Source organism: Dipteris shenzhenensis, chromosome 24 (assembly GCF_047967505.1).
Source record: "Dipteris shenzhenensis isolate YYH24624 ecotype China chromosome 24, Dip_SZ_1.0, whole genome shotgun sequence".
In the NCBI taxonomy this organism is placed as follows: domain Eukaryota; kingdom Viridiplantae; phylum Streptophyta; class Polypodiopsida; order Gleicheniales; family Dipteridaceae; genus Dipteris; species Dipteris shenzhenensis.
The window spans coordinates 31,349,918-31,373,418 of NC_141619.1; the positions used below are offsets into that span (position 1 = coordinate 31,349,918).

General features: G+C 39.8%; 1 protein-coding gene across 1 annotated transcript; it reads left to right on the plus strand.

The window, feature by feature from the left end:
* Positions 1-17,657: 17,657 nt before the first annotated feature.
* LOC147886488 (pentatricopeptide repeat-containing protein At5g27110-like) lies at positions 17,658-21,942 on the plus strand. The gene is made up of 3 exons (XM_087395719.1): positions 17,658-18,022; positions 18,115-18,200; positions 18,292-21,942. The coding sequence occupies exons 1-3, from the start codon at positions 17,902-17,904 to the stop codon at positions 20,854-20,856; spliced, it is 2,772 nt and encodes a 923-aa protein (XP_087251845.1). The 5' UTR covers positions 17,658-17,901; the 3' UTR covers positions 20,857-21,942.
* Positions 21,943-23,501: the final 1,559 nt, after the last annotated feature.

Sequence of the window (23,501 nt, forward strand, 5' to 3'; positions counted from 1 at the left end):
GGGAGGGAGAGGGAGAGGAAGAGGGAGGAGGAGGGAGGGAGGGAGGGAGGGAGAGGGAGGGAGGGAGGGAGAGAGAGAGAGAGGGAGGGGGGAAGATTCGAATTTTGAAATTCAAATTTCAAAAAGTGGCCCCCTCCCCTCATTGATGGGGGGAGAGGTGGGCTCAAATGTGGGCTTCACCCACCTAGGTTGGGCTGGTTAGGCCTCTTTGGGACCCTCCAAGCCCCTTGCATTAGCCCACTAAGCATTCCCTAATCCATTCCTTATGAAGCCCTTTTGAGACCCCAATTCTCCCCTAATGCCCCAATTATCCTCAAATGTTTCCTCAACCTTTTACTTAGGTTTGTGCACTGCAACAGAAAGTATGGGTCATCTTCTTCGTTCTCCCCAAAATCTGTGACAACTGCAAAGTTATCCCCCTCTTCCACACAGTCAATGAGGTCATCAAAACTCTCCCCAAACTGTGGTGAGTTGTTTGTCTCTCCATTGTTTGTGACTCCATTTGAACGTAGAGAAAAAACTTAAACTCGCTCCCATGTCTTCGCAGTTGCAATGTTCTCACAATCGTCATGATCCCCTATGATGCACGCACTACAGAAACAAGAAAGTTTTCTTATTTTAATCAATTGGTTGTTTGAAAAGCCCCATATTCTATGTAGACCACGAACTCCTTTAATTTTCTCACAATCATGCCAGCTTCTCCTTTGCACCATCCACTTTCACTTCATGGAACACTCTGCGTACTACAGTATTCTTAATGCTTTGTTTATTGTATGTTGAATGCACACCTATGGAGAGGTTGGTTGTAAGCCATGTTACAGCATCATGGGCATGTATCCATTGCATCTATAGAGACTTCCATTGCTACAGACTTCATTTGCAAAGGTTTCACAAAATCGTTACCCCATAAGTGTTCACCAGTCAAAGTTAGATAGGGGACGAGAGATTGTACAAGCTATACAAAATGCCAACTCCAAAATCTTTGCAAATATTCCATGCAGAGCAAGTCGTTGAGAGAAGCATGTTCTCTATCAAGAAGAATGAAGAAACATTAAAGCGTATAGAACCTACGGAGCAAGAACACAAAATTCTGTCGTTCTTGCCCATAAATCCTTCTTCGCGATTAACTGTCTCTCTTTAGAGTCATGAAACTCGTGGGATTCCCCTTGAGCTTCTCCAAATATTCAATAGCACCCAATAATTTCAAGTTTCCTAAGGTTGCATATGACTGAAACGAAATTCGTAAGATGTAGGAGAACCTAGTAAAGAAAAGCTCCGCAAGAGGGATAGTTCTCGTCCTCATTTCCCCCTATGAAAATCAACAAATTAGCATTAACACACCAAGAGCACCAACCTTCTCCTTAGAGTAAATGTGAGTGGAGCCTCAACACAGTAATTCTGATAGTGAATAAACAATGAGGTAGTAGAAAACGTATGCCCTTACCTCCCTCATCATTTTGCAACAGTCATTCCGCTTCAATGCCCCCGCAATCGTCCAGCAAGTAAAAACCATCGCAAGGAGCTGCTACAGTTGGAACACATTCCTTGCATGGTTGTCAATCACTGTGGAGTTTGTAGGTGAATATCCAAAAACTAAAGGCATGGCAAAATCGTGGTGGGCAATCGGACCACAAAAGAAGATTTCGTCAGATTTTTGCGAAATCACATGCAGCCTTACATTAAGATTCATTTAAAGATCTCTCATATTTATACATAAAAAAATTCTAAGAATTCCTTATTTTCTACTTTCAAAAACTAAGGACGACACTAAGGCTACCCAGAGGGCAGGCCAAAAACTCCGTAGAAGTTGGAGGCTCGAATGAGCTTCTCGTTGCCACAATCTAGACATTACTACTTAGCATTGCATTTTCGGCCAATTGCCATGTCTTTTTCTTTAGTGCCCCCACAATCCCAGATCCTGTAGTGCGCTGCAAAAATCCTTTGTGTCTTGGTTTCAAATTTCGATCAGTGTTATAGTATATACTAGTGTAAAATTGTAACATTCTAACTTTGATATTTGATTACAAAATATAATATATATATAATTCACATAATTTTTGAAATTTTTCATTTTATAATTTAAAGGAAACATAGTAAGCTGAATTTTTTCAAAATCAACTTTCAAAATTCGTACATTATATATGTGTTGATGTAACTTTTATTTAATAAATAATTCTAATAATGATTAATAGTTGAAATAAAATTTTCTATTTGCAATCATTTTGATTGTTATATATAATTTGAGATAGCCTTTTTATTTATCTTGAAATTTACTATCAAGATCATTAATTTGACTATTTTGATAAGCTATTAAATATTTGATGAGTTCCTCTTTATACTTGTTTATTTTATTTCCTATTTTCCTAGCTTCCGATTGTAATCTTGATCATTGCTTTGAAAGCAAAGTGTTAATTTCTGTTAGTCTAAGATTTTGCTCTTGTACCTTTAAATCGCACTTATTTATTTTATTTTTTTTACTGTCATCTTTGGCTTAGAGTTGAACACCTTCTTGATACATTTGTTCTTCTTTTTCCATTTTCGAAGCTGTTAAACAATAAGTCTTTTGAAGATTAGCACCCTGCACACAATTTCACAAATTTGGGCAATGCTCGACCAATCATATCTTTAAGGTTGCGCAAAAGATTGTCGAGTTATATGAAAATAACCATTAATGATTTAAAAAATGGATGATAAAATTTGAACAATAATTTTGTACATTAAAAAAAGGTAACATTTTTTTCAAATCCATGTAGAAATGATGAATGAAACTAAAAAATATGAAACTATAATATATCGTAGATTTTGAATTACTTGGTAATTTGAATTTGTAATATTTTAAAAAACTATTTGTTTTTCATTTTTCAAAGCAATGCTTCGAAATTTGAAATTTTGTATATGTTTATTTTGTGTATAGAATTTTGATTTTCTCTCACACCCACATAGTTGGAAATTTTCATCCAACCGTGTCCAGCATGAAAGTTTAATTAACGACATGTAAATGAAATTGTTTTGTGTAGTTATGTATGTGATATGTAATTTATTTTCCCCTACAATAGTTAATGATCTCAGGGGGATCACTCATCTTATGTAATCCTATCACGTGAGTTCAACAGAAGGATAATTTTAATTTCTAAAATTTATAGAATTTAACTTACATAAGGGATTATTTAAAATGATTTTAGAAAAAAAATACAAATTTATATAGAAAAAGGGTACATTTTATTTAACGAAAAATCTACAAATAAGGGATTTTACAAATAAGCCTTGAACGCACGTGATATATAGAGTTTATACATAGTGACCCCCCTGAGTTAATGATAACAAATATGCTAATACAATTACAAATCAAATCATCATAATTTATTAATCTAAGAGCATGCGCTAGTTGAGAGAGTAGTCCTGCAAGCCTTTAGCATATGGAATTCTGAGATAGAACCCTATCCTAGTCGTGAAGGGATAATTTTGAGTCGTCGTTGATGGCTAGTGAATCCACTAATGGGAATGTATTGAGGGGTAATGCATCATATGCAAATGAGAATGTGGTCATCCCAATAGTTGCTACCACTACCATCATCTAAAGGAAGGGAGCCAAGCCTTTCGATGGGACCGACTTTCAAATGTGGAAATGGAGGATAGAAATATACCTTAAGGAGTGTGGGCTCTAGGAAGTTACCATGGAAAAGCTCAAGGTACCTAAGACTCAAGTTGGATTTGATGGTGCAAAGGCCATTCAACTTACTAAAGAGGAAGAGAAGATCATTGACAAGGATGGGAAGGCCATGTTTGCCATTTATAGATCTCTAGAAGACAAAACGGAACGACAAATTTGCCCATGCAAGAATGCTTGTGAGATATGGGAGAAACTCATCAACATTTACGAATAGAAGTCGCCCATGAGTCACAAGCAACTAAAGATGCTGCTCTCATGAGTGCACACATGAAGAGTGATGAAACTACATTAAAACACATCAAGAAGATGAGAGGTTTCATTGATGAATTGGCTACAGTAGGAGCACCGCTTAGCCAAGAAGACCTACTTAATAGTCTTCCACCGGAATATGAAAGGTTGGTCATCACGATTGATAGCACTACTAATAATCTTACTTTTGATGATGTTAGTGCTAGGCTACTGGAGGAGAAGCAATGCAAGAACAAGCAAAAGGAGTATATGGATTCCACGTACTTCTCAGCTAGGTTGAATCGCATTTCTTTGTATAAGAAGTTCAACATGGGAGAACACAGACGGCGCAACATCAGCTTGCGCACAATAGGTCTCTTTTGCAATTGAGATAATGGTGCATTTTGGCACTCAAACTTTGAATAGCATGTTGGAAACCTAGAGTTAAATTTAAAATTTTGCGAGAAGACTAATAAAATATAAAAAATTAGCTAATCATATTTATAATTTCTATCTATTTTTAAAACTATTCTTTATTAGTATTAAATATTAAATTTTTTATTGAAAAAATAAAAACTGACCTATTTTGAGCTCAACCTACTGGCCTTTTGGTTGAAAGTTCTATTGATAGTTAAATTGGTTGCTCTTGTCAATAGTCCATTTATCCTATTCACATTCGAATGCAATTGAGCAATACTAGCTTCCTTTAATTTGATATGTTATTCTTGTGTTGCAACATGAGTCTCCAACGTAGTAATATATATATATTTCAAATCGAGTGATATGACATTCAAAATTTGCCTTGTTTTCTTGAAATTGGTCGTTTATCAATGCCATCAATTTTAATTGTTGTTCCTTCTGAAGTTCCAAGTCAATTGTTGATTTCTCTTCCCTTTCGACATTTCTAATTGCTAGTCTTTTATAATATTTGTAATTAGATTTGTAGAATAAGAGTTTTGTATCCCTATTCTAAATTGGATTCAATCTTTTGGGCATCAATATCTTATTTCTTTTGCTTCTTTTTCCAATTGTGTGAAATATTCAGATGCATTTTTTTATAGTCATTTGAAGCATCTTCATTTGGATCAACAACCAATTGTATTCTCCCATCAATACCTCCACTTGATGAAGAGGCAATTGTAGCATTTTTTTTTAACGTTCTGCATACTATCAATAGGTGAACATGGAACAATTTCTTCTAGATTCATTGATCCTTGAGGAAATTTTTGATTAAGAAAAACTCTATTACAACATTGTAGCACAAAGTAACAAATGAAATTTATTTAATATTTATTTAATACTTCTTTATAGACTATGTTAATTGTTTCATCATCTATGCATTCGCTTTCAATAATGTTGTATTTTCTTGCCCAATAATGGTTTTGATGTTATTTGAAGATGCTACTCTAGATAGAGCAACATATAGTTGGCCATGTGAGAAAATTGGTGTTTTTAAGAAAAGTCCCAACTCCTTTATTGTTTGCCCTTGAGATTTATTTATGGTCATTGCAAACGCGAGTTTGGTTGGAAATTTCCTTCTTTGCATAGTGAATGGCAAGTCTCCAATAGTTGGAGAGAGTGAAATCATGGAAGAAATACCCTTTCACTTGCATGAGCACCTGTAATGATCTTTGCTTCAATAACTCTATGAACTACAACACACAGGGAGCTTGCCCGCGCTTTCTACTAACATCTCATAGGCACGAGAACAAAATCGTTGGTACGGCTCATGGGTGGGGAGTTGTGATGGTATTTTAGTGGGTATAGGTGTTGATATTTTAGTGGGTATATGCATGGGTATATACCCATGCCTATACCCACTAAAATGCCAACACCTACACCGTCTATGTCATTGTCGATACCAACTCTGGGTTAAATTTTTCATACCAAAGTTTTTATAGAACGTCGCTTCCAAGGGGATCCAAAATAATTTTTTACCACAAGTTTGGTCATTTGAAAGATAAAAAATATAAGAGTATGTACACCAAAATTGAGATCAAAACACTTTATATAATGATGGTGAACTTAATATAGAAACGTACAAAATGCCACTATAAAAATGAGAGAGCCAAAGATAGGAAGCCTCATTGACGTCAAAACAATCAATCAGTAGCATTCACATCAACAGCTTCGTATTGAGCCAAGTCTTGCAGCCAGTTAAGTTTATCTCTAGGTTTACACACAATTGATCACCTCTATCATCATTCTCTGTATGTCTATCTAAGACTTTATCCTCTAGTTCTCCCTTGCTGCCTATTAACATATGCAAGTGGATTCACATCCTGGAAAGTGATTCTCCTCATTTCCACATCCCTCATATCGTCATCTTCATCCTCTTCCCTAGATCCATTTGCATCATTAGTTGGATCTATTGGCGACATCTTCGTATCTGCATCCCTATCTTCAAAAATATGTTTGCTTTGAGGAGCATCTTCAACCACGTACCACCATCTTGGGTCCGAATGATCTAGATGAAAGACCGCCTACTTCGAAGATACAAATTAAATGTCATCAATTATATTAATTTATGCTTAAGTATATAACTATACATGTATGAACATCTACCAATAATTGTTTGAAAACAAAGATATTAGCTTTTAACCAATTCATTATTATGTACCTATTCACAATCCTCTAGAAGAATAAAAGTATAACTTTCATCAATCCAGAGTCTAGTGGAGTCAATGGCAAAGAAACCACTGTTGTCTCTCCTGACTATAGCATTGGAACCATTGTAGATAGTTCTAAATCATTTGACAACAAGAATGAAAAGATTAAAATCATCTAAAATCAACTTCATAGATGCCACATATGGTCCCACAATAATCTAACTACTGCAAGGAGAGAAGATTGGTATCTGAAGCACTTTTTTCCCCCCAAACATGCAGGTTTATATTATAATGTCAAAAAAGAGGCAATCAATTTTACATAAAAAGTTCTATGCCCCATATCGGGGAGAAGTAACAAGCGGAGTCTTCAACTAGAACAAGTCACATTGAAATAAAAAGGGTAATAGTTAAGAAGAAGATATCATACCATCTCTTCCTTCGAAACCACATGAGTAATAGCCTTGATAACCACAGTACCGAGAATGTGCATGTATGGGCAAGAGTGTCTGCACTTCTGTCCCTTCTTAGGAAGCATGCTCTTGGGTCGCTGAAGGGACTCGAGGAAGACTTCTTGACATATTCTCATTGTGCACCTTAAATGAGGTGCTTGCAGGGTCCGTAGACGAAACGAGTCTCTTGAAGGTGGGTGGGGGTGGTGAGGCTTTTTGGGGTAGCAGTGTTTTGAGATTATGAGGAGGAACAAGTTGTTCTTGGGTACTCATGCACATAATTATCATTAAACACTTTTATGCATCGAGTAAACCAAGTGGACCACAACCCAGAAGCACAAAAAATGTCCCAGTTGGGGGGGGATCTGCTAGGAGTATCACCCAGCACTAAGTAGACATAACTAAACAAGAACCGGGCTAGAAATTCATGTACTGTATCCCACAGAGTTTTGGATAATCTGCAGTTTTACACAGAGGTGCGGAATATCTTCCTGTGCACATTGACATCTCTTACACAATCCGTCACCATGGCCTATCCTCCACGCTCAACTGGCTATCCAGATTCCTTTGTGCAAGATTAATTAGAGAAGCCAAGATTGTTTCTCTGAGATGTTCCTATCGCACACTTTTTCAAATCTCTTTGCCCAAACTCTGTTTGAGTCTCTCGTGCCATTTCAAGTTAAGGAGATTTATTACCTCTTCCAATCCTTCTACCCAAATGGGTATAGGAGATAACTGCATTTGTCCATCCCATCTGAATTCATTTAGGGAAGGCTGGAGGTGACCTCCCATCCAAGGAAGGTTATCCCTTAGTCATAGTGTTTGTCGTTCTTGTATCATAGTCTCAAATCAAAGGTCTATTGAGTTGAAATATGGCTATCAGCATTTCGTCATCCAGCCACTTACCTTATTCTCAATTCTAGAGATCACCCCAAACTCTTATTCCCTTCTTGTTTAGCTAAGGGGCTCCTTTCAGGTCTTCATCCCGCACCTCTGAGTTTGGCCAGAGTAAGGGGAACCTGCTTGGAGCTTGACTACAAAAAGTGCCCGTCTTTCTTGAGAAGCCCTTCTAGGTGATATACAGTCTCATTGACTCCCTGGCCTGTCACATTCTCATTCAAAGTTCAAAGCCTTTAGTGACACAGGGTTCCTTGCCTAAGAGAGCTACCCCAAACGGGATCTGCTTCCAGTGTTTGCATCTTTGGAATCTAACTTTGTCTATGTTACGATGGATCAAAGTAGCCCATGTTATGGTTCTAAAAAAGCTTTGATTATCCACTGGCTCATGAATCTTGTCGAAGCCTTCTCAACATCCACAATCCCCAACCCTCCTATCACTTTGGGTAGCGTGTAGAGTTGCCATCTTACCTTGGCCATTTTGTGGTGGTTTGTGTCCCCCTCCCACAGGAAAGACTGAAAAAGGCTATGTATCTTCCCCAAACTCTTTTTAGTCGGTGCCTAGTGGGAAATAACATGTATAATCAAAGGGTAGATGTAATTATTTAAGACAAACTTTCTCCTAGTGAGAGTTGTGAAGGCCTTGCCATTTGATGATTTTCCTTGAATCTGTCAATTACCTAGTCCCATCGGTCATTTATTGAGCATCCGAACCCCATAGTTATTCCTAGTAATCTGAAGACGTCTCTCTCCTATGATTTTGCAGCCTTTGTTTTAAGAAATTGGGGTGGTGGATTCGTGGTTCCATAGATACCTATTCTTTCATGGTTGATTCTGAATCCAGAGGCGAAGCAAGGGCTAGGCAAAACACGTTCAAGCATTCAAGAATGTCAGTCATTGATTGTTTGTCATTATGTGGAGTAGGATTAGTATCATCTACAAATTGTTGGCATTTGATCTACCTTCCCTCTTCAACATGGATACCTTTTAAAGTGCCATTATCTTCCTTATCCTGAATAAGCCAATCAAGGGCATCGGCCAGTATCGCAAATAGCAATGGCTAACGGGCATCCTTGTCCAATAGATCTCTTTAATGCAAAGTGGGGAGAAACTTTACCGTTTATCTCCATCTTTCCTCTGGCCTGGAAGAGGAGGACATCAACAAAGGAAATGAACTTAGGGCCTACTCCCATGTCCTGTAAAGAGGACAAGATGAAGCCCCACTCCATCCTATCGTAGGCTTTGTCAAAATCAACTTTGAGGAAGCAGATATCTTGCTGGGTTTTGTCTGCTAGTTCAAGTCCTTTCCAAAGGGTAAGGATTGCCTCGAGGATGTTTTGTCCTTGAATAAAGCCTTTCTACTCTTCTCTTATCCACTTCTGCATCTTAATTTTGAGTCTGATGGCCAATCTTTTGGAAAAAAAATTTATAACTGTTGTTCAGCATGGTCAATGGTCTCTATTTTTTAATCTCATCTGCAAGGCCTCCTTTTGGAATTAGCTTGATCATGCCTATGTTAATTCTTGGATCAAGGAACCCTATATCTTTCGATTCCTCCCAGAGCTTCATTAGGTAGGGGCCCACTGTGTCTTGAAAAGCCATTGCATCCATCGCTTCTTTTAATTCTTCTATTGAGAGATCTCTATCTAAGAAAAGGCAATCAAAGGTGGCGATGACGTGCTTGGTTATGACCTTCTAACAAAGTTCTTTAGTGCTGAACTTTTTGTTTGAAAGGATCTCTGCCTCGCCAAAACACACTATTCACAATTTTTGGAGTTGTATAAAGTCCAATTTTAAAAATGGACTTAACAAAAGTCCAAAATATATGACAACAGTCATATTGTTGTTTGTAAATCTAGGACATCAATAGATGACCAATTCTCTTAGAAAGATGGTGTACATATACACCTTCTTGGTTTAAAAACACACCTTCTTAGGAGGTGGAGAGAGAGAGAGTGATATGTGTGTGTATGTGTGCATGCGAGCGCACGCGCATGTGTGTGTGTGTGTGTGTGTGTGTGTGTGTGTGTGTGTGTGTGTGTTTGTGTGTGTGTGTGTGTGTGTGTGTGTGTGTGAGTGAGAGAGAGAGAGAGAGAGAGAGAGAGAGAGAGAGATTATTGCCCCTCCTCCTCCCCCGCAAGCTATTGCATACACAATAGGTTGGAGGGGTAGGGGGACGCAAAAATTTCCCTTTCCCCCCCAACCTATTGCATACACAATAGGGTGGATGGGGGGTGGAGGGTGGGGTGGCAGCAATCCCCCCCTCCCTCCCTCCCCCCTCCCTTCCCTCTGCAAACTTATTGTTTACACAATAGGTTGGGGGGTGGGGGGGATATTAGGAATGCAGAAAGCAAGACATGCAGTGCAAAGTGCAAGTCGACTATGCACACATGGATGCTGTATTGCGACTGGAGGACCTGACCCAAAGTTGGAAGTCGTTCCAGTTCAGTGTTGTTGCATCCCAGTGCAGAAGGCTTGGATGCAAATTGCAATCTTATTGACAAGCGCTGACACATCATTGCCTTGGGATCATTGCTAGGAAGCGATGGGAGCGATTCTACAACATGCAACATGGAACGATTGTCAACACGACTCAATAGATGATGCATGAATGTTGCAGAGATATAGTGTATGCTGTTATGACAACAAGCTCGATGAGGATGACAACAACTAGAACTCAATCCAACTCAACCATTATTAAAACGAGCACCCCATATGGAAGACAATGCAACAACAGGATCTGGAAAGAATTAACCTAGATAAGAAATCATGGAAGTTTTTGAAATTGTGGTACATACTTAGAACTTTGATGTAGTCCCGAGTTGCCGAATCTCGTTGTCCTTCTTGTACTAAACAGAAATGAAGTTTCATCAAGATCAAATATGAAAGCTATATGAATAAGATGTTGCAATCGATCTAGAGAGCATCATATACAGGTAGATACATGCCAACAAACAATGACACTGTGGTGCCTTATTCTATCTTGTACTTGACATTTCACCTTCCTAATACACCTCAGTTCTTCTTCAAGGTGGTCCATGGAAGATGAAGGTAGATGTGGTAATGGGGACATCCCAATAGAGAAGTTTGGATGTAGCTCCTAGAACCAAGCATCCAATTGATGCCAAGGGGCATTCAGCTTTTGCGATGATGTGGCAAAGAAGAGCATGTGGTGTTTTGTGATTTTATGATTGCAAGTGAGAAGGCGAGAATCGGTGCAACATTCTCATGATGCTGAGGCCATGTATCTATTGTTGCTAGAGCTTCTTCAAAAGTGTGGCATGCCATGACTTCTATTTTTACATTTATTTTATTCATGCACTCATAGGTACTCTACTTGGGCTATGCCTAAAACGATTGTGCTCCTTTGCACATGCATATATGGCATCTAACTTCTACTCATGTGCATTGTGGATTTGCACAATCCACCATGAGTGCCGTGTGTATGGGGGGTGGTGTTAAAGGGTGTGCACATGGGATGCCAAGAGTTGAGCATTTGTGGTACGAAGGGGTGTGAGTCTTGCTATATGTACACACATTACCAATTCATGCAATAGAGGATGTTACATGGTTATTCTTCTTCTCTCTGTCTCGTGTGTCTCTCTCTCTTGCAATTTTGAGAGTCACTTGTGCATGCTTTTCCCCATAAGGGCCTTTGGCCTCTACACCAACCATGGTTTGGGGGTGAAGTAAAGGCTTTTCTTGGGTGGGAAGATGAAAGGAAAAGCCTTGGACTTCATCGCTAAACCAAGAGCAGTTTCAAAACCAATCTTGGTAAAAGGTCTTTCATGCCAGGATCAGTTTTAAAACTCATCTTGCAATGAAAGGTAAAGCATGAACCATTCATCCCCAACCAGAATGGGGATGAAATGCTTATGCTTTACCTTTAATGCCAAGGCCAGTTTGAAAACCGATCTTACACGAAAGACCTGCTTATGCATTACCTTTCATGCCAAGATCGGTTTTAAAACTGATCTTGGATGAATAAAGAGGTTATACAATTTGCAATCTTAAATTACTTAAAAGGAATATTATGCACATTCCTGTCCTACCTTCCTAATAATTAGGCTTCAAAAGTAATCTTTGTATAGGCAAATTCAATTCTTTAAATACTTTTATTCCCCTTGCAATTATTTGTGTAGGCTAATATTTCTTTCTCTAAATATCCTAATTGGCTTATGCTTTTGCAACATCTGATTATTTCTTTCTTTCTTTGAAACATATAACTTTACTTAGGAAAATCATTTAGATTTCCTATCCAAATGTACCTCATGTCATGTTAAACTTTTGTCAAAATGGTGAGCATTAAACTACTTTAATTAAGTTCAATAATTCAACCAATGGTTCCACTTAGGTTGGTAGTTCTACCATAGCAAGTTTCTAATATGTTTTGCACTAATGTAGTCTAAAGAGGCATCATTGTACTCCATTTAAAAAGTGCTCATTTCAAAACAAGATTTGAACTTTCTATGGAATAAGAAATAAGAAATTTGAAAGAATACAGTGGCAAATTAAAATTTTGAATTTCATATTTGAAAGCCAAATGTTTAGAATTACACTTATTTGAAATGCAAAACTCCTACACTCTTTCTACCAAGATCGGTTTAAAAACTGATCTTGGTATAAGGCAAAGCCTTGGCCTTTCATCCCTAACCAAGAGGGGATGAAGGGCTTGGGCTTTTTCTTTCTGCTAGATTAGTTTTAAGACCAATCTTAGGCTTAGTATTTTTTATCTGGCCTTTCATCCCCCATCCAAGACTGGTTTTAGAACTAGTCTTAAAATACTAAGCATCTGACCTTTCATCTCCCATCCAAGATCGGTTTTAAAACCGATCTCGGTTTGGGGATGAAAGAACATGGATTATTGGTGCATGGTATGGTCCATCATGGTATGGATTCTCCCTCATAAGGTGCCGGCAAGTTTAGTTGAATTCACAAGTCCACAAAAAACAATGAGATTTCTTTCTTCCCTTAAGTAACCAATATCCCTCTTTCTCATACTTGGAGTATCAAAACCAATCTTGGTTGAGTGGTTGAAGGGCAAAGGCTTTCACCTTCATCCCCCAATCCAAGATTTTTTAAATATTGGGGGATGAAGGTGAAAGCCCATCCCCCAATCCAAGATTTGTTAAGTATTGGGGATGACGGTGAAAGCCTTTGCCCTTCATACCCCTCAACCAAGATCGATTTTGAAACTGAGATCTTGGATTGGGTTATAAAGGCCAAAGGCTTTGCCCTTTTATCTCCCAATCCAAGATCAGTTTAAAACCGATTTTGGATAGGGGGATCAAGGTTAAATCCTTTGCCTTTCATCCCCTCAACCAAAATCAATTTTGAAACCGATCTTGGATTGGGGGATGAAGGCCAAAGGCTTTGTCTTTTATCCTCCAATCCAACATTGGATCTTAAATTGATCTTGGATTGGGGGATGAAGGTGAAAGACTTTGCTCTTCATCCTCTCAAACAAGATTGGTTTTGAAACCGATCTTCATTGAGGGGATGATGGGAAAAGGATTTCAACTTCATCCCCTAATCCTAAGTTCAATTTCACCCAGATTGATTGTGAAACAAATCTTAATTGGGGGAACAAAAGGCCTAGCCTTAGTTGTTTGTCTCCCCATCCAAGATTGGTTTCAAAACCAATCTTCAATGGGTAGATGAAGGGCAAAGGCAAGGCCTTTCATGCTCCAACAAGATCAATTTCAAAACTAATCTTGGTAGACCTTTCATGTCCCAACAAGATCTTGGTTGAGGGATAAAGACCACCCCATTCGAGATTGATTTCAAAACCGATCTTGGATGGGCGATGAAGGGCCCAACCTTTGCTCTACATTCTTAGTCAAGATTGGTTTGAAAACCAATCTTGGATGAGAGCTGAAATGCCAGGGCTAAATTTTGTCATTTAAATTTGAATCGTAGATGGGGGGGTTTTTATTTTTGTGTTCCATTTACAATCTTAGTCATTCTTAAATGCAAAGTAAATTATGCATATCAAAAGTGGTGGTATTTGGGTTTGTATTTGTGTTTTGTTGTTGATTTTGACATTGTATTGTGAAATTGGACATGGCAAGGAAGAGAAAGTAAGTGGAAATACTAGTGATAGTACTGCAACCAACAAGAAGAGAAAGCCCTCCCGGGATGTTTATAATGGTTGCAATGATCCACATGGGCATGGTAAGCTGACACATACAGTGAAAGTGCTTGGGCTTTTAGGAAGGTCCACTTGTTCATTAAAAGAAAATATTCTTTGGACATTGAAGACATTAGGCACGTAATAGAAGTAAATAAGGGTATAGTGGGTCAAGAAGATGAGGAGATTGCCTCTGCCCTAGTCAGATTAAAGGTCTACTACTTGTCACCTTCATACTCTGAAGAATCAAAACATAGAAAGGGCAAGAATGACTCAATGGAAAATTTGGGCTACAATGTTGTGATTGATGACAACACAACTCCTGAAATGATCGTTGATGCACTCATTAAGTCGGAACATTAAAATGCCAAGCATCAGTTAAGGGTAACGTAACACCAAGAGATACTAGGTATGTAGGTGAAACATCCTTGGCAACTATCACTGAAGCATAGCCATTGAAAATAGAGGCATCAGAGAAGGACATAATTGGTTAGAAGGAGAAAGGAGAGGATGGAGATACTTCTCAAAAATACTATTCTTTTGGCTCATATGGGTTCTCAATCCCTATTATGAATTGTGCACAATCACCAATTGAATCGAACATATGGTCAAAGAATTTTGTACGAATCCAAGTGACTGCTTCACAAAAGTAAATGTGATGCCATATGATCTAAACACCAATTTGCCACTCACCAATGTGTCATTTAAAGACTTATAGACATACTCTTATTGGGTGCTATTAGGGTAGTACTCAATTGAAGCAACTAAAATTTTGAAATTGAGTGATTTCCCAGCAACTCAATAAAGAGTTTACACAGAAAGAGCTGCAAGAATAGTTGCGAATTGTCCAAAGCAAATGTGTAGGATGATTTTATAAAAGGCCAATGAGGAACTTCAGAAGAACATGAAGGATGCACCTTATGTAGAACAATTGAAGTAACTACAGAGTCAGTGGGTTGCATTTGGGAGACTAAAGAAGCCTAAAGCTAGAGTTGCGAGAGGACACCAATCATAAAAATAGAGAGATGTACGCATTTCTTCTATCCTTCTATTTTTAAAAGGCCAATGAGGAACTTCAGAAGAACATGAAGGATGCACCTTATGTAGAACAATTGAAGTAGCTATGGAGATGAATGCACTATCAGAGACAAATCCAGAGGATATCAGCTAGTAGGAAAAGTAGTCAAGGAAGGACACTTATCCAGAATGCTAGCTACAGTACCAGATTTGCATGCCATGTCAGCTCAGCAACAATCGATGCCACTTTTTGTAGAATGGCACAAGAGATATGGACATGTCAATCTCAAAAGCTTCATACAGCTCAGAAATCAAAATATGGCAATTGGAATTCATAAGCTACTTTCTAGGAAAAGGTTGCAAAGCATGTTGCTTCTATAAACAAAAGCGAGCCAACATTGGCAAAAGCACCTCTTGAGCACGAGTTTTTATTGATTTAATACATATATGTGTATGGGGTTATGCATAGACCCGAGGCATCAATGGTTCACTTTACTACTTGACTTTCATCGACGACTACCATAGATATTGTTGGGTCTATTTTCTAAAAGAGAAATATGAAGTCTTTTCTAGATTTCAAGAATTCAAAGCCATGGTTTTAAACTAGACAATCAGAAAGATCAAAGTCATGAGATCAAATAGAGGAGGTGAATATATGTCTTCGACAAACTTTTGCATAAGTAATGGCATTCAAAGACACTTCACTTGTGCAGATACTCCTTAGGAAAATGCAAGAGCTGAAAGGAAGAACGGTACTTTAGCAAATAGTGCTAGAGCAATGCTCAGTCAAAAGCATCTTCTGAATCAGTATTGGGTAGAAGCAATTGCCACTGCAAACTACTTGCTTAATCGGAACCAATTCACCTTATGAAGCATTCACTAGATGCAAGCCATGCATTGGGCATCTTTGCATATTTGGTGGCATAGCTATGCCCACATACATGACGATCATTGCAGGAAGTTGGATGTGAAGTCACGCAAATGCATCATGGTTGGCTATAGTGAAGAGAGCAAAGCATAGAAGTTGTATGATCCCATCAACCAAAAGGTCATTATCTCTAGAGATATAATTTTCAATGAAGAGTCAGAATGGAAGTCATTAAATACACAAGAGATAGACACCGATTACTTTATCACCTGCAGAAAAGGTTGATGAAGAAGAGCAAGCATTGCCAGAGACACCCCGAGAAGAGCAACAACTCAGACGGTCTACTAGGGAAAGCAGACCACTAGCACTCACAAGCTCATGTGAGTATGCCTTATTCATGTATTTGTTGGGCTTTAGTTTTCAAAAACTATGAAGAATAAAAGCACTACCCCTGATATGTACAGGGAGGTCAAGTCTGATGGACTTTGTGTCGTGTCTCACCCCTAAATTTTTTATACTTGAATTATAAAATTGAGATTATATTTCAAACTATGTGCTGAAAAACAAAACAATACTATAGAATATCTAATTCAATCAATAAATAAATGCAACAAGATGCAAGCCTATCAAATATGCAACCAGATGAGTTTCTGATGACGTGCGCCACAATAAGGAAAAATATTTTCTTTGCAAAAAAAAAAACAAGGAAAAAAATATAGTCTTTAGAATTAAAATGATGCAAACAACATGTCAAACTAAGGCACATCTAAGTCACAATAGAGCTAGTATTTACACAAGCAAGATAAGACGGCTGCAATCCAGGTGTCCACCCAACCACGAGCACTGGAGATCTCCTTATAAGCGAGTCGTCTTCTTTTACTTGCTCTCTCTTCTTCTACCTTGGAGTCATGGGCCTATTAATGCACCCTTACATTAATGCCTAGACATGGGGACCCCCTAGGTCTCAATCTACAAGGATTGTCAAGCCCTCTAGTTTTTCATCTAACCATAACCAAGCCATACGCTTCCGAGATTATCGAGCAAGAATCCCAAATAAATTTGTCAAGAAATGAAACTAAAATATTTTAGTAATATTCATGCCTATCCTTAAAATTCAAAAACATTACTATGGATGCAGCATATATATCGTATGTCTTTCTTAAAGGCCCTATATTATAGATTTCAACCATTGTGTATTTCAATACTCAAAGCAACTTTCAATTTTCTCATTTACAATGTTATGGGCAAATCTTGTCATGCTCAACTAGTTGGGGGCTATGAGAGAATCGCTATCTAGGGACAATTTGGAGGGTGCAAATCGTAAGGGGGGCCTCCTCCAAAACGGACAATCAAGAAGTTTTTTTTTTTTCGTTGTATTGAAATTGAAAGTGCCAATAGCGCCCTCATAAGGGGTGACTAAGATAGAATCCAGAGTTGTCCTTGGGTCTTAAAACGGACAATTAAGAAGTTGTAGAGAGTTGTAACAACATCATTAGCTTAACAAGACACTTGTAACAACATCATTAGCTTAACAAGGTGCAAGTACAGCTTAGTTCACCCGGGTGCATGTGCTTCCCCTGTAGAAGCTCATGATTAGTTCAATCCGGCCAAGGCAGTGGGGGTGCATGTGCCTCCCCTGTAGAAGCTCATGATTAGTTCAATCCGGCTAGGAGTCCACTGCCCGCAGCTAGCTAGGTGCAAGGTGCCTCCCCTGTAGAAGCTCATGTTAGTTCAACCCGGCCAGGAGTCCACTGCCCGCAGCTAGCTAGGTGCAAGGTGCCTCCCCTGTAGAAGCTCATGATCAGTTCAACCCGGCCAAGAGTCCACTCCCAGCAGCTAGCTAGGTGCATGGTGCCTCCCCTGTAGAAGCTCATGATTAGTTCACCCCGGCCATGAGTCCACGGTCCGCAGGTAGCTAGATGCATGGTGCCTCCCCCGTAGAAGCTCATGATGTTGGGACTTGTCCTGAGTGGTGTGCGATTCCCAGTTGAAGACCAGGTAGACGGAGCAGAACCCTGAACCCCCTGCCTCCTATGATCATCTTCCAGGTGCTCGCTATCACCTCACCTGCACAGTGGAGCAATTTTCTGCAAGGAGGCGAGGTTTCTCATTCTCCAACCACTTATCCGCGCCAAATATGTCTACTTGCGGATGGTCGTTCTCTAAGAAACTTCTTTTCAGTTTGCAAGACCTCAACGTATCGAATTTCCGTCTCGGGCGGGTTTTCAATGCTTTTCTTTTGGCAGAAAAGAAGCGCAGGTTACGTACGGTGCATTTATGGTACGAGGATCTCGTGGATCCCTCTCAGTGGGGAGACTTAAGAAAGAACAAAGTAAGAGATCAATGGGGCCGCACGGAATTCATAAATAGTCATGGTTTTAAACCGCTATTCTGATTTAGTTATCTGAATTGAGTTGTAACAGACAAACTTCAAGGCTCCAGATTCCATGCATAGAAGTAGTATGGACGGTTGCGTTACAGCTGTGCTTGAGAAAAAGGGAGCTGAGTTTGGGAGAATCGATGGAGACAAACCCTCTGCTTGGCATGCAAAGCAAGAACACGCATTTCCAAATTCTGGAGACGCTCGCTTGGAGGAGGAACTAGCAGGGTCTGGCCACAGGGTCAGCTCTAGGTCCAGAGAACAGGTCTTTTCACAACCACCACGAGAGGGCACAAGTTGGGATATGCTGAGCTTAGACGAGTCTCTCGATATTTTGGACCGGATGGCTGAGTACCCTATGGTTGAGGAGTTTAACTTCACCTTGCAAAAGTGCAGGAAAAAGAAAGTTCTAGAGTATGCCAAGCGTGTGCATGCACACATTTGCAACGATGGGCTGGAACCTCATAGAGCTCTTGGGAACTACATTGTGCCAATGTTTGTAGGATGTGGAAGTTTGTCCAACGCTCAGCAGGTATTTGACCGGTTGAATCAGCGGAGTGAGCATTCATGGACGTCCCTCATATCAGGGTACATCCAATGTGGTCAAGTGCAGCATGCTTTCAACCTCTACCAAAAAATGCAAGAGGATAGAGTACATCCTAGTAAATTCACGGTTATGGCTTTACTAAAAGCTTGTACTAGACTGAAAGATGTGAAAAGAGGGCGAGAACTACATGCTGACATCGCACAAATTGGATTTGGTAGAGATCACTTTGTTGGCAGCAGTTTGGTTGACTTTTATGCCAAATGTGGCTCATTCCCAGAGGCACAGGAAGTCTTTGACAAGCTGCAGGTCCGAAATGTTGTCTCGTGGAGTGCACTTATTGCAGGATATGCAGAAAATGGACATGGTCAGGAAGCTCTGAAATGTTTTGAGCGGATGCAACTGGAGGGAGTCTCTCCAGATGTTATCACGTTTACTTTGATCATAAAAGCCTGTTGTAGCATTAGGGCCATAGGCAAGGGCCGAGAGGCTCACATCATGATCATGCAAAAGGGTTTTGACAGAGATCCTTTTATTGGCAGCACTTTGGTTGACATGTATGCCAAATACGGGTCACTTTCAGAGGCAAAGGAGGTCTTTGAGAAGCTGCAAGTTCGAAATGTAGTGTCATGGACTGCTCTTATTGCAGGATATGCTGAACGTGGATCTGGTCAGGAAGCGCTGACTTTTTTTGAACTGATGCAACTGGAGGGTGTCTCTCCGAATCCTGTTACATTGGTTTGTGTCTTGAAAGCTTGCGGCAGCATCGGAGCCATAGGCAAGGGCCGAGAAGTACATGCTTACATTGCACAAATGGGATTTAATGTAGATCATTCAGTCAGCAACACGTTGCTAGACATGTATGTCAAATGTGGCTCACTTTCAGAAGCACGGGAAGTCTTTGACAAGTTGCCAGTCCACGATGTTGTGTCATGGACCACGCTAATTGCAGGATATGCTGAACATGGACCTGAACAGGAAGCACTGAAATGTTTTCACCAGATGCAATTTGAGCGCATCTCTCCAGATGCTATCACGTTTGCTTGTGTCGTGAAAGCTTGTGGCAGCATGGAAGCCATAGGTATGGGTCAATCAATACATGCTGATATAAAACAGAAGGGGTTTGAAAGGGATCTACTTGTTGGCAGTACATTGGTTGACATGTATATTAAATGTGGCTCACTTTCCAAGGCATGGGAAGTCTTTGACAAGCTGCCAGTTCGGGATGTGGTGTCATGGAACACAATAATTGCAGAATATGCCCAGCATGGACCTGGTCAGAAAGCGCTGAAATGTTTTGAATGGATGCAATTGGAAGGTGTCTCACCTGATGCCACCACACTTGTTTGCGTCTTGAAAGCTTGTAGCAGCATGGGAGCCATAGGCAAAGGCCGAGAAATACATACTGAAATTGCACAGAAGAGATTCGAAATAGATTTTTCTGTTGGCTGCACCTTGGTTGATATGTATGCCAAATGTGGTGCACTTTCAGAGGCCCAAGAAGTCTTCAATAAGCTGCCAGCTCGAAGTGTAGTGTCGTGGAGTGCAATGATAAATGGGTATTGCATGAACCATGAGGGCAACATGGCTGTGCAATGTTTCGAGGATATGCAAGAACAGGGTGTAAATCCAGATGCAATTACATTTACATATCTTTTAACTGCATGCAGCCATACCAACTTGGTATTCAAGGGTCTTGAATATTTGAAGGCAATGAGCAAAGAATATGGCATCACACCAACAATTGAGCACTATACTTGCATGGTTAATCTTCTTGTACAATCAGGACATTTGTGTGAAGCAGAGGAATCTCTAGAAGGGATGTGGTTTGGTTTATCTGAAGGAACATGGACAGCTTTGCTCAATGCCTGCAAAATCTATGTGGAAGCAGAACTAGGGCTGAGATGCTTTCAGCAGTTGGTCCAAGTGAATCCTGAAACTGCTGCTTCGTACGCACTCATGGCAAGTACTTATGCAAATGCTGGCAGGGGTGATGATGCATGTAGAATAGAGGAGCAGAGGAAACATGCACAGGGGCAGGGAGAAATCCTGCCAGTGATGTAATAGAGGTGAAAAGATTTATGGTGTGTAGCAATCTAGAGATTCTACTCCATATCTTGTGCCAAATCCAGATCTGATCTTGGGCCCAGGTCTTACACGGAAAGCAGCTACATTATATAGGCATACAAATGAAAAGGCCATAATCAATGGGCCTCACAATTTGCAACAAGATTAGACTGGAGGTGTCACAATTACTGTCACAATGTATCATGCAACATTTGGTCATGTTGAGGATTGATGGAAGGCCACTGGTAGCTCAAATTCATCTCATCCGATCTGTTTACAAGGATAAATAGTGGAAAAGATACATACTAGCCAGAATCCTACAAACATGTTGACTACGGTCGTAACCAGGGAGAAGTTGAGTTCTTGCTCAATTTCAATTGGTCTTCCAAAATGAGAAGCAATATGAGGGACAGTCAGATCCAAATAATTTTAGTGAGTGTAGTAACAGTGGAGTTACTATGATCAGTCTTCAAGTGGGAGATTATTGTATGAGAAGCCTGATCTTTTCTTAGAGTTTGTTTTTTGTCGTGCTTTGGACCCAGGCGTGTTTATACCCATCCCATGAAGGGGAGGTAGGGGCGGTAACGCCCCCCCTAGTACTGTCGCCAGAGGATTTCAAGATGGATTGGTAATATGCCTTAGGCCCCTTTGGCGAGGGTTTGGGGACAGTACTTCAGGACCAAGCTTGACAAGTGAGAAGGGTTCCAAGCTAACCTTGCAGGTAGAAGGATTGTTCTCAATCACTGCTTATACCCTATGTCTATCCTGTTGGTGTCCCTCTACTACTGGCCTTGAAATTTTTATCAAACTCTGTAAAAACTTCCTATGGGGGGTTCTAACTCTAAAAGAAGAAGATCCAAAGTCAAGTGGCCCTTTTGCACTAGACCCAAGGTTGAGGAAGGTCTTAGAGTCATAGATATCCAGTAGGCTTCCTACAAGTTGGCTTTCTTTTGGGTGATAAAAGCTTTTCTACATTCTCAGGCGGATTGGGCTAAGCTGCTTCTAAGAAACTCCAATTTCATCGTACCCTTAAAAGCTCCCAAATGGAAAAACTATCCCTCTCTCTCTGCCCTGTGCAACCCGAAACCTTGTCAAACCAAGGGGAGCCAACTTTGGAAATTTATTTGGTAGGATTCGAGTAAATTAAGAGTCAAATAGTATTTTTTGAAAAAGGTGGCTTTATGGACATTGACTCTATATAGGTTTTTGTTTTCTTCAAAGTGTTCTCCCTTAATGACTTTGATTTTGCTAAAATAAGTATTGTCTTTAAAAAAGACCTTCACACGTGGAATCAACTCTAGCACAAGTAGGACTTTAGATGGAAGACATGGCCTAAAATTAGAAGGGAGTTTAGATTAGCCAACTAGGACCAAGATCTAGTTATGAGCAGGCTTATCCTTTGGTAGGGAAACCTTACATGCAAAAGGGGGCATGTTTTCAACTTAGCCAAAGAAAATTGTTGGATTAGGGGCTTCCCTCGGCTCCCTATACCTCCTATCCAAAACTCTTTACTTAAGATGGAGACTTGCTGATAACCAAGTTAAGTGGCAAAGTAGGTTTCAACTCATCTGGCACAAAGACATTCCTGAAAAATACTCTGCCCTATTGTGGTTCATCCTCCATAAGGCTGTTTGGACCAATTGCAGAAGTGAGAGGATAGGAAAGGAGTCAAGATACTGCAAGAGATGCCCTTTAAAAAAGGAAGACGTTTTCCATCTTCTCATCGCATGTCATGAGGCTAGGAAAGTTTGGAAGTACACCCCGATCCAAATTGGGGAGTCAGTCAACTAGAAGGCAATTCTCCTCGGGGACTCCTTCAAAACATCTCACTCTTCTTGGTTAACCCAGAGAGCTCATGCACTGTGGGCCATTTGGATCTTTTTATACATTGATTCTATAATAATTGCACACTTAAAGGTTTTCTGTAAGGATATCCAATAGATTTCCATTGGTCGCAAGAAGCCATACATGGTGCTGAGGACATACCAACATCAGAGATTGGATGGAGTGCTTACACCAAGTGTTTGGTTCTATGCGGTAAGATTTTTTTTTGTGGAGTTGCGAGTGAGAAGCCAGAGTGGTGTCGCAGTTCTTTGAAACAAATCCTTAAAAAGTTTGTAGCATTCCATGTTTGCTCTTTTTAACTAAGTAATTTTATCACTTACGCACTCATAGGTTCTTTGCCTTGGAAATGCCTAAAAGGATTGTACTCCCTTGCACATGCACATATGGCATCTGACTTCTACTCAAGTGTATTGTGGATTCATACAGTCCACTATGAGTGCCATGTGTATGGGGGTAGAGCCAAGCGTTGAGCCATGAAGGGGTATGAGCCTCTTATATATACCCTTCCATCCATGCAATACAACAATCAAGCTGTTATCATTCTTCTTCTTCTTGTTTCATGTCTCCCTAGATTTTTTGACAGTCTCTTATGTCTTTTCTTTCCCTATTGGGGCTGAGGCCCCAACAGGGAGCAAGCATGTGGATAAAGGGAAGCAAAAATTTGAAGTTGAAGAGAATGTTGAGGATTCAAGTAGTGAGGGAGTGATCTATGGCTTGTTATAGTTCAAGAGACAAAGCATGCCTCAAAGTATTCAAATAGTGATGGAGTGATTTATATCTTGTTAAAGCTCAAGAAA